At 33.9% G+C, this 12618-nt stretch overlaps 1 protein-coding gene across 1 annotated transcript in view; it reads left to right on the top strand.

The window, feature by feature from the left end:
- Positions 1-250: 250 nt before the first annotated feature.
- Positions 251-12618, top strand: part of LOC128552094 (epidermal growth factor receptor-like) — a gene marked incomplete at its 3' end in the record, with an annotated part of 48658 nt that continues 36290 nt past the window's right edge. Inside the window, exons 1-4 of the mRNA XM_053533101.1 lie at positions 251-365; positions 4734-4853; positions 6665-6793; positions 11965-12414. Of these exons, the coding sequence (XP_053389076.1) occupies positions 4766-4853; positions 6665-6793; positions 11965-12414 (667 nt within the window). The remainder of the gene's footprint in view (positions 366-4733; positions 4854-6664; positions 6794-11964; positions 12415-12618) is intronic.

Here is a 12618-nt window from a genome sequence, read left to right as displayed (position 1 = left end):
GCCGTTTATGGTCGCCCTTTTGGTTAAAAAAAGAAAAAAAACCCAAAAAACAAACAAACAAACGAACAAAAAAAAAAAACGAAAAAAAACGCGAACTTCTCCCCTTTCTGATAGTGCTTCTTACATCTAATATTGCACGTAATATTGTTAGTTATTAACATGTAAATTAACACTGCAAATTAAGTCAATACATCCGTATCTGAAGTAGTGGAAGTCAGATTTATTTTCTAGATATTTCATTTGACGGATATGACAAACCGTCAATTTAAATGCAAAATTTGTAATTGTACTTGTTTTTATTCGGAGATTTTATAATGTATAAATGCGCTCATGAAAAGGGATCACTTGGATAAATTTCCTAAATAGTGAGTTTTTGTTTGCGAAATTTATCGTTTTCTGTTCTTTAACATGTTTTACTGGTGTTAAGTAACGTTGCAGTGTGAATATTATTAAGAATCGTGGCATTCCCTTTGTATATTCGGCCTTGTTCTACTTTCCCCTTCGGGTTCCTCCACCCAACCCCATCCCCGGCCCAATTTTGCCCCTTACTATTTCCTTCTCCTCCATCTCTATTTAGCATATATTAATATGTACTTGTTGGATGTTTGAAGCAACCCGTCTGAAATATTATTTCCATTACAGCTTCTTTTTGTTGTGGGCCTACTATGAAAATGCGTGGCTCTGTGGCTGTGTTTTTAGTGTTCTGTGCTTCCGAGAAATCTACGCTTACCTATTATCTTTTAAGACGTATGCAATTTACAAATGCTGTAAATAAATTACTTTTTGGAAAGTCGTTATTCAATAGAGACGAAAGACATTTGTTGAATTTTCGAGTATCTTTACACAGAACAAGCGACATTTTAAACTAAATTTCAAGTCTGAGAATAAGTTTTAATGTGGATGTGTTGTTTTTTTGTTGTTGTTTTTTTTTTGTTTATCATATGTGGAGGATGAGATATCTAGGACTTTGCATAAAAAGTAAATTCTAGTATCTGTGCGGTTTAATTCCTCTCTGTAAAGGGTGTATTTCATTGACAGCTCGGAATTATGGAACATTAAAATAAGTATGTTTTATAATTTCTTACTGATAAATTCCTTTCAGTATAGAAAACGGAAGAAAGAGGTTTATTTATAATATTCCTTTTAAAGTTTTTTTTACACTTTTACTCGGCACTGAATATCCTTAAATGTATAATCCATTAACAAAATTTGTCCGTCCTCGAAAAAACAACTTAACAATTTTTTTTTTTAACAATTTTTTATCTATCATTTTATGTACGTTATAACCATTATTCAAGTACTGTCGCAGTATATCTGCATCTTATATTTGCAGCAACAAGACATTCATGCTGCACACTTTTACAATTCAGTGTCAATGCAGGAAATATGAATGTAGCATGTTTCAAATATTTGAATATGCTTCATGTATAAGTGTTCTGCAGACATGCTGTGAATGCAATACATCCTGCAAATTTATCATATACTGCTAACCTGCTGTTGTCCAGCATTACTGTATGTTTCATATATTTAAATTGTGCTGAAAATATACCGCAGATATGCTGCAAATGCAATATAGATCTACTGCAAATACCACCGCAGGGAAACCGTCAAATGTTCAAAGTATTCCAAAAGATTTGTCCAAAGAAGAAAGTCGCTTCATCAAATAGGGTTATCACAATAGTAGCTTGATCTGGGATGGTGTATTAAGCACGAGTGGATTTTGTACGCTTCGTGTGATCCGACTTTGTCAAATCCACGAGAGCCGCCATAAAAATTCTCAGATCTAGCTACAGTTTTAATGTTTGTTTGTTTTGCGTTTAACGCCGTTTTTCAACAGTATTTCAGTCATGTAACGGCGGATCAGTTTTAATGACTTTTTATTATACACCTCTACCTTTTTGTTTATTGGTTTGTTATTGGTTGAAATTTTCAATTTTTATCTATATAAAGATTTGATTGTAGTTTTTGAGTGCGTTATTTATAGCACGGTGTCAGGTTATGCATATTAAATGAAAGTAGTCCGGCAACATACAATACAGAAGGTACAATACGGCTTTGTTTCTCCCTGTTCGTATTTACTTGTGAAATGCAAGCCGTAATATTATGAGATTCTTTCACTGGCTGTAGATGGGAATTTCCGGCCTCGAGGGTAACTGTTTATGCGGTAACGAGGTTCCTGCGAAACTTGCGACAGCGCTGCACTGCAAATTTAGGATAATGCAAGTTCAAGCTTCCTTCCAATATGGCGACTTCCAGTAAAATGATCGCGCCTTTTTGCCCCGTGACTCAGCGTCTGTATTAGTAAATGTTTTATATTTTAAAATACCTAGCTCTTTTACTTGTCTTAATATCAAATTCGGTGCTACTTTAAAGGCAGCTTTCCTTGAAAAATCGTCAGTGCCCCTTTAAATTCAAAGAATTGGTGTTATTGCAATGGCTGCAAATATCTGTAATTACGCATCCGTATTAGGAAGTTTATGTTTTGTTATCACAATATGATATTTGTATCAATGATCATCCATAATTTCTAAATGCAAATGACGTTCATTTTGGAAGAAGGAAGAATGGGACCAATTTTCGGTCAAGAATCACCGCTATGCTAGATCTCTGGTGACTGACAAATAACCATTTACATAAAGGATATTACACGAGTTTCTTTTCATATTGAATTTATTAAACGAATTAAATAAAATAAAAAATGCTAGGCCCTGCCGAGCATTTTTTCAAATTTATTCAACGAGTTTAATAAATTCAATGTAGAAAGTCACAAATGTAATATTCTTTTTATCAAATGTAAGCCTTTCCTGTCGAAACATAAAAAAAATCTACTTTCTTTTACTTTATAAACAAGTCACTTTGACCAACGTTTCCAACACTATAAACGAAGTCGACGTCAAAGCTTTATTACACTAGTGTATTTATATCATTTTTATTTAATGGCTTTATTACACTCCCGCGACGTCAAACATGTGATAAATGGACATTTTTGTTTTAAATTTAAAACAAAATATTTTAAACAAAAACGTTCTCTAAAAGTAACTGATCAGAGTTTTACACAGAGAGAAACACTGAAGTTATTGAATAAAATTAATTTACCAACAGTCTAGGCAGTTTTAAAGGTTTATATTTTCCATCTCTAGAGAGAAGTGGTGGTAGTAGGAACCTTTTGGATGTTAATTCTCATTGTATAGCCGACAATTTTATCTCAGATGTAAAATACTGGTCAATGTTTTCTAAGATTTATGGATGCAATATATGTGAAAGGAGGGAGGAGCACTATGTGTTTTTAAAAATTTCCACGCCTGTTAATTTGGACTTTATATTTTTATTGTTTGATGTACTCAGACTACTATACAGGAAAGTACGTTTGAATCTGACATCAAAACAAAACCTTTTTAAGTTTTCGCACAAATGATTTATTTTTACTTTTTTTAGCAAAATTCATGTTAAATTCATAAAGAAATAATAAAACTGGTGAAATTAAAAAAGTAAAATATTCCAGTGGGGCTAGCTGTAGCAAGAGGAGGCTTTTTGATTTCATCGATTCTAACACTAACATACCTGTTTAAAAGTTTAATATCATAATAGCATTTTCTTTGCTTATTGAATCGCAATTCATTAGTACTCTTTTACAGAACAAAGCGTTAAAATCAAACGTTTAGATTGTTAAAACAGAATTAGTAGACTAGTTTTCATTAAGGGGAAACAGATAACATGTTTTCTATTATTTAAAACAGACGGCACCGAATCAGCAATGAACGATTTCTAGTTTAAATTCTTAACCTTGATATAGAGCTCATACATTTTATTGTGATATTAAATACTTAAAATAAGCGATAACTGCTCATTGATTACGGAAGTAAAGCTATGACAAATGACTTAATAAATTATCAAACGGAAATTGTAAACGCATAGGAAATAGACTATTAATACGTGTACGATAAAAGGTAGTTCCGCCTGTTCCGATCAACATTTTCTACAATTTATAATTTGATAAAAGTACGTTTTTTTACTTTTATTCTTCAGTAAAGTTTTCCTGATAGCAAAATCACAATATTGATGACATTTTCTTGTGTAGAAAAAAAAATCTATTAAGACTTCTTAAATTTGTATATTAACTTTTCTGTCATATGGTGACATAAAAAGCATAGTTATGTACTGCAGTTATTTGCCTATGTTTACAGAGATCCGCAAACTTCTTTGCAATTTTATGATGCCACTATTCGGAATGATTTCACTAGTCAACAAGAAGTATAGACGTCTTTCATTCTGAATTTCCAGGTTTTAGCTTTATTTATTGGATATATTAATATATGGTTTCGTATCACTTAAATGCTCTAAATTTCTGAAAATAATGTCTCAAATTTTGTATATTTATATGAAATAAAGAAGGAACTAAATTAGTACTATGTAACCTAAAGCATCGAAAACCGGTGACTGCGCATATATCACAATCTTTTTAAGGTACTTCTGCACATTTGATAATTCAAAGCGGAAGTAAAGGCGCAGCATAAGAAACATCGCAGCATAAGAAAATGTTGACATGCGCCACTTACCATGTAGAAATGTTTGGAACAAGAGCATCATGCACTTTTTAATATCATTATTATTATTATTATTATTATTATTATTATTATTATTATTATTATTATTATTATCTTTTTTTTAGTACATCCCCTTTATTTCTTTAGCCATGATTTCAAATTTAATTTCATGTTTCATTACATTTTCAGGTACACTAAGACAATTTAAGTATGTTTGAAACATGGCTCGGTGGATGTGTAGATGTTTTTGGATCGTTACAGTGGTGTGTCTTGTAGCCGTACATTGCAGTTTAGCTGACGCGCAAAACGGTATGTACTACTCTGTAATGGTTATTTTTAAGAAAAAAATACAAGGTCAAAGTCCAACGGAAAAAGTCATATTCAAATAACGCAGCCGCCAGTACAGCACTTCACATGGAGATATCGGTAATTGTAACTGTAACAAGTACACACAGCGACTGACCACGAAAAGGCCTCCGAGGCCGAGAGGCTAATGTCGCTGACTTTGAATCACTTTCCCATCATTCCAGCACGCAAGCCTATATGGGGCCCATATGGGCTATATCTGGGCAAATCTACCATACGGGTCCCATATGGGACCCATATTATAAATATTTGCCCACATCAGACCCATATTGGACCTATATATAATGTCTCATGGATGTGATACACCAAAGAATGTATTTATTTTGAAGCCCCATTTGGGACCCATGCTAATCCCGTTTGCAAATCCCATGTGGGCCCCATATAGAAAACAATAAGGGGTCTTTATGGGTCCGATATATTTTGCTAGCTGAGATTGATCTCGCTTGGGACGTAGAATTCTTGATGTTTTGTTTCTGGTTGACTTTGTTCTTATGTAGTGCAAAATGCACCATGGCCGCTATAATAAAATGCCTATTCACTACACAAGATAAACGGTAAGTGAGCAGAGGCACTTACTACTTTCTTTTCCTCCACAAAATTTTGAGATAAGTAACACGAAATTATAAGATACTAAGACGAAATTTAAAAACTTCGAGTTACTAATTCGAAATTTTGACTTTGTTAATTGCCTTTAATAACTTCGAGTTACTAATTCGAAATTTTGACTTTGTAAATGGCTTTTATATTCACAAAATTAGAACGTCTGACCGTCTGTCAAAGGCCAAAGTTGATATTGACTTATATAGTAAACCTATGAAAATGGATACATCTATCTACACATTCATGTATTGTATCTAATATGTAGGGACTTTAACATATACTATTATTCATCAATATATGACCTATCCCAGCCTTTAGAGCAACTACAGATTTCAAACTGTATCCTAGAATTTTACAAACATTTACATGTACCGTATGTTCCTTTGGTAGGAGCTCGAATTAGGTCGAAAAACTTCAAGATATGGTTAAAATAGTGAAATATTTTAAGTTCTAAAAACGATCCGTTCACCTTCTCTGACATCTCCCAAATATCTAGAGCTACCCAGGTACCCTATTTTGGTCAAACGCATAACTACACGTTTATGTAGATCTATTTTTGTTTATATTTCCTTCTCATATGGGCTCAAACACGGTCGAAAACCTTCCAAACTAAAACATTGTTATCATAGTGATACTGTAAGAAGGAATGCTGCCTAATATGACCAACTAGGGCTACCCGAGGGCTACAAAAGGTACCTCATCTCGACCAGGACCTATATACATCTACGTTAACTATGGTAAGAGATACATAACTCGAATTTTCGAGGAACGTAACTCGAACTTTTGACTAAGTTACTCAATATTCGAGTTTCCTATCTCGAAATATCGTTTCAGGAGCTCAAAATTTCAAGACAGTTTCTCGAAATGTTGAGCTTATAAATAACATGTACTGCAGTATGTTACTCATCCTACAACTATATGTTTCAGCAAGTACAATGAAAAGTGTCATCAGTTAGGGTCTGTCTTGTCTGCACTAGTTCAGGTCATTTAACATGTTACTGTTTGTTGTATGTGCGTATTGTCAAGTATGTGATGTAATCAGTGAGTGTCATTTGTGTGTCTGTACCACACGTATTGTATAAACTTATCAAAACACAAAATACGTGAATTCTTTTTCACTTATTCTAAAAATAGCTTTTTATTGTATAATTCAGGTACATATAATTCATCATGTACTGTGAATAGCGACTGTCAGGTGGGGTCGGGGCTCGTTTGTCTGCAAGAGGAGTGTACCTGTGATTATTCTTATTTCTATGACAAAAAAGAATTAAGATGCAAGAAAGGTAAGTCCATGCCTTCCATATAATTCTAAATTTCTAAGCATAAGATGATTCGGCGTGTTCATGTCGAAGTATTTTCTTTGTGTTACAACAGCCGTAAGATATGTTTTTACTTATTGTCATAACAATGATGATTTAGTAGTTCACGCCTGGTAATCTACAGAGCTACCTCTTTAAGAGGTATACGGTAAACTGCTCTGTCGCAACTTCCGAGGTAGTGCACGTCGCAATAAAAGAACATCAACAAAGGTGAGTGTCATAATATTTTTTGCATTTTTACAAGCAGTGTATCGAATATTAAAAATCGGGGAATGGTAGGCGATGTAGATATTATTTAACTTTACAGAGAACTTTAAGTTTGCTAATTCATTCTTAATTTGTGGTCGTGGTGATGTTTACCAACAAGCTGACTTTGCAGTAAATTTGGCCATTTCGTCATGAAAGCACTTTCTTTGTCAAATATTTACATTTTAACTTAATTATATTAAGAAGCAAATCGAGTAGGCGTGCGATAGCTGTAAAATATACAATGCATTTGGAAATAAAATATGTACCGAAAATGGTTCGGGGGTGAAATTATTCACTTTTTTGTTGTGAGAGATAGCTCTGTTGTGAAGGAGATAGTCATGTCGCTAAAGAGATAGCTCTGTGTTGCATGAACAGAGCTCTGTGTTCATAACTTAAACGTTTTAATATTTACTTTGGGTTTTCCTCATTTGAAATAATATAAAGTTACTGTTCCCTTTGATATACAAATGTATGAATTTTCCAAATATTGTTTTAATAAAGGTTTTTCATGGGGTTATAATTGTAAATTTTGAATAGTTGTACCTTCTGTTTACTTTTTTGCTCAGGTGAGTTATTGTGATCACTCGATGTTTGTCGTCAGTCGTCTGTCTGTCTCTCTGTCAACATTTAGCTTGTGTATGCAATATAAGCTGTATTTTTCAATTAATCTTCATGAAATTTAGTCAAAATGATTGTCTTGTTTAAATCTAGGTCAAGTAAGAAAATGTATTAGCTGGGGTCAAAAACTAGGTCACTAGGTCAAATTAAAGAAATACCTTATCTATGCAATAGGAACTGCATTTTACACTCTATCTTTATGAAATTTGATGAGAATGTTTGTCTGAATAAAATGTAGGATAATTTCGAATATGGGTTAACTGGAATAAAAAACTAGGTCATCTGGTCAAATCAAAGGAAAGCTTTAAATACGTGATAGAGGCTGAAGTTTTTCAATTTATTTTCATGAAATTTGGTCAGACTGATTGCCTTGATGAAATCTACGTCAACTTTTAATACGGGATATCTTGGATCAAGAACTAGACCACTAGGAAAAGTAAAAGAAAAAAGAATGTGTTTGCAATTGGAACTGTATTTTATACCGAACAAATGCGATGCTGAAAAAAAATTAAATTGAAAATGCGCGAATTAAAGCCCGCGCGAAACTGCCTTTTTGCCGTTTTCGCGTCATTTCATGATTTCACAGTACATGAATAAGGAAATGCGATTACCGGCTCGGGCATGTTTTTCATAATTTCGCAATTAAAAGATGCTAATGCTCTTAAGTCATGATATGACAAAATTCAAATTCTAAAGAAAGATCATTTTACTCAAAATCTGAAGTCACGACCCTTTCAGCAAACGCGTCTGATTGGTTCAGATAAAAGATAAATTGATAGAAATGAAAATAGCCGAGAATATTAGAATTTCAATTATAAAGAAAGTTTTTAAATTTAGAATTCGATCACTGCAGTAATTTTGTCAGTAATTGTATATTTAATTGAGGTTGCTAATTAAATGCGTATATTGTTAAAACACTAAATGCATTATGATTAGCCTCCACGTAAAGTTGTCCTATAAAGTTTATCTAGCTCGTAAATCAGCATGACTGTTTAAAACTTTCAGATTTTAGATTCATTAGTGCATTTGAACGTGCTCGTACATTGATGAATTCACAGCGACTCTGATATTTTTACAACGTATATTTTATTTACCGGTACGTACAAACAAACTGGTCGTGTCCTCAACGAAAAGCAATTGTAAAGTCATATCTGAATGTAATATAGTGCATTAAGGGGATAGTGCTAGGACTGGTCAGCCCGGTGTCAGTATAATGTGCCTGGGTCGGGTATCATGCCACGTGTCTACAGCGTGATATTCCAGTGAGGCAGCACTATAAAGTTGGGCATTGTGCTCGCTGCTACAAGTAGACCCCGTCGTTTATTTGACTGAAAAATTGTTGAAAAAGACGTTAAACCCGAACACACACACACACACACACACACACACACAGAGACACACACACAAACACACACACACACACACACACACACACACACACACACACACACACATACACACACACAATAGGTAGTGTAAACAAGTATCAGAGCCACTTCCACTAAAGTTACAGACAACCCTTGCTTTTCACAAGATAATTTCACGCATTAATTATTCTCTAACTGAATTTATCTCTTTTTTGTAGAAAAAGTAGCACATGCCGATTCTAAGAAAATATAGTCCGCTCGCTTAGATCAATAGTGAAAGTGCAGATCTATTGATCATGGGCTTTGAGTTTGAACCCCCTTACTATTTTACAATGTGTCTGTAGGAGGACTTGACAGTTAGTTGCTGAGAACAAGTTAGTGCTGGTGCTGGATCCAGATGTACTTGTTAAAACGGCACTAAATACAAAACAAGCAAAATAAATATAAGAAAATATAAGCAATATGTATTATACAAATGATGTATAAATATAAAAATGAGATAATTGGATTGTATCTCGCAAGTGGGCATAACTACTATCCGGATACATTCAACACTGCTCAAACTGTTAATGCAAACAGAGCTATCTCCTTAGCGACATGACTATCTCCTTCACGACAGAGCTATCTCTCTCAATAAAAAGTGAATAATTTTACTCCCGAACCATTTTCTGTACATATTTTATTTCCAGATGCATTGTATATTTTACAGCTATCTCACGCCTACTCGGTCAAATTTACTGCAAAATCAGCTTGTTGGTAAACATCACCACGACCACAAATTAAGAATGAATTAGCAAACTTAAAGTTCTCTGTAAAGTTAAATCATATCTACATCGCCTACCATTCCCCGATGTTTGATATTCGATACACTGCTTGTAAAAATGCAAAAAGTATGATGACACTCACCTTTGTTGATGTTCTTTTAGTGACGTGCACTACCTCGGAAGTTGCGACAGAGCAGTTTACCGTATACCTCTTAAAGAGGTAGCTCTGTAGTTTACCAGGCGTGTAGTTAGCACTCATGAAATGTTTGTGCATTATAGTTAAAAACAGTTGATTTAATTAGGTGTATATAATATGTGCTACTTGCAGGGCAAAATTACATGATAAAACAATTATCGTGTGCTCGCTCCGCGCCGCACCAATTAAACATCTAAACGCTCGTGTTTTCAGTCACGGCGATGTCGCAGGGGGAAAAACTATGATATTGTGGACACCTTTCCTGTGAATCGTTCCGTTTCATTGAAAAACAAGGAGGGTTGTTGCAGCTTTCCTCATATAGCGACAGAAGTCCCACACAAAAATCTAGGTGCACAACTTCACATGCTGTTTAATATTTCTATTACGGTTCATGACCCTACGTCAGATAAGTTTTAAGACGCAACACAAACTTCTATGCATATTTTAAGTAAGCTAAGGGCCATAATTCTGTTCTGGCTGAGTTAAATTTCAAACAAAACCGCAGGTGTACATCTTTACACGCTGAATAATATTTCTATTATAATAATGATTCATAATCCTAGGTCAAAATGCCGGAAAATTTCGCCGTCCGTTTTCTAAAATTTCTTATATTGATTTACTCGGGCGATAAAGCCACTTTAGCATACATTGTCAAATTTTAGTAGTAATTTAAAAATACAGATATTAAGAATTTTGTCTGCTTCTGAGTGTTCTTTGTAAAATAAGCTTATTGATCATAATGTAACAATTGAGACAAAAATTGTGGCCATAAGAAGCAAGTTCACGTTTCTTACTTATAATAGAGAGTACGTAAAAATGTCAAAACGAGAAGTTGTGTTCTCTGATATATGTTATATGCAAATCTAGGCCGTTACCCAATAGATACCACTATCAAGTCTCGGATGATTAAATTTCTAGATTAAGTTAATTTTATCTATTAGTAATGAATCAAAGGTATCAAATGCATGTTATAGATATAAATTTTACAAGTCTGACAATATTAATAATTGGACTTATTTGATAAAAATTATTTTAGATGAAACGAGTACATCATATCTCAAGCAAACCTAGAAAAGTATACGGTCAAATATATCCATAAAGGGATCAAATCCACGTTTACTGATAACAAAATATACTCTTGTTATACAGACTCAAATGACCAAGAGAAATATCTTACCTATTTCCTTAACTAGCTTATTAATTATGCCCGAGTTATTTTTGAAACGGTAACCATAGGTTGCCACTATGCCCAGTCATTTGTCCAAGATGAAGTGCGCAAGTGTCGGTTATGCCACCTTAACAGCCGTGGCGGAGAAATGCCCAACTTACCAGAATGCCCCTTCTTCTCCAATAAAAAACCCAAAACCTAACCCAAAGCAATTGTACCAAAGACGGAATATTGTTCATTTTAAAGATTTTTTTATCGGGAACCAGGGGAAAGCTAGGGTACTTTGTAAAGTATCGTATTGAATAATTTTAAAGATAGTTACAAATAGAGTAAACTCACGTGTTTCTTAAATCAATTTCCATTTCTTGATAGTAAATGTATGTATCACAGTGACAGGATTAGTAAATAAAATAACGTTGCGTAACTAACCGTAAATTTTTTAATCAATAAACACACGACTATAACTCTGTTTATGTAAATTGTTTAATACAATGAATTTCTCTGGTAGTCACTCTGTATTGAACCTATAAATATAGAAAAATGATAGGTTCAAACTTTTATGATTCTCTCTCCTATTGTCAAAGAATTTAAATTTTTACAGCATCAATGTCTGTAGCGTAAAATGTTTATATCGCAGACTATCTAAATATTGAAATATTGTCGCAGTCAGTTGTTCATACCCATAACATAATGTTTTTGTATACATGTACATATTTGTTCACATATATCTTTAGTCACCAGTTGATCAATTTCGTAATATGTCTATTTACCAGTGTGCAAAGGAACGCCAGAGGGTTTAGCTGAAAACAGAGGTTACGACTACCATTATGTCGTGTATAAAGAGCTGTTCACAAATTGTTCATATGTTAACGGAAACCTTAAGATAACTGATTTAGACGGCTCTTTTAACCTCGGATTTCTAAAAGATATCGAAGAGATTTACGGATATTTGTATGTTTCAAATGTGAACTCGAGCTACCTAAACCTTACCAAAATGAGAATCGTACGAGGAAATGAAATGTACGAAATGATGGGTACCCATTTCAGTATTCTAATCTCTAGAAGTAAGTTGTTGGAACTTCAGTTTAAACGTTTGACGGAAATTACCAAGGGCAACGTGTGGTTCTGGAGAAACGACTTGTTGTGTTTTGTTGACACCATAAACTGGAAAGACACTGCTCCAAATTCTTTTTTGGATACCTGTCAGAACAACGTACTACAGTGTAAGTAGATATATAAATAGGTAAAAGGAGTAAGCAAGACCATCTGACTTTGCATTTTTATCAAATTTGGTGAACAGTTCATTAAAATAAAAGGTATTTAAAGGTTTTTATGCACCCGCACATTTATGTGTGGTGTGAGGGGTGGGGGGGGGGGGGTGGCATATAGCGTTGCTGCTGTCCGTACGTACGTACCGAAATCTTGTG

This window comes from Mercenaria mercenaria, unplaced genomic scaffold, assembly GCF_021730395.1.
Source record: "Mercenaria mercenaria strain notata unplaced genomic scaffold, MADL_Memer_1 contig_2030, whole genome shotgun sequence".
Lineage (NCBI taxonomy): Eukaryota > Metazoa > Mollusca > Bivalvia > Venerida > Veneridae > Mercenaria > Mercenaria mercenaria.
The sequence above is the reverse complement of the archived record's forward strand: the minus strand, read 5'-3'. Positions and strand labels throughout refer to the sequence as shown.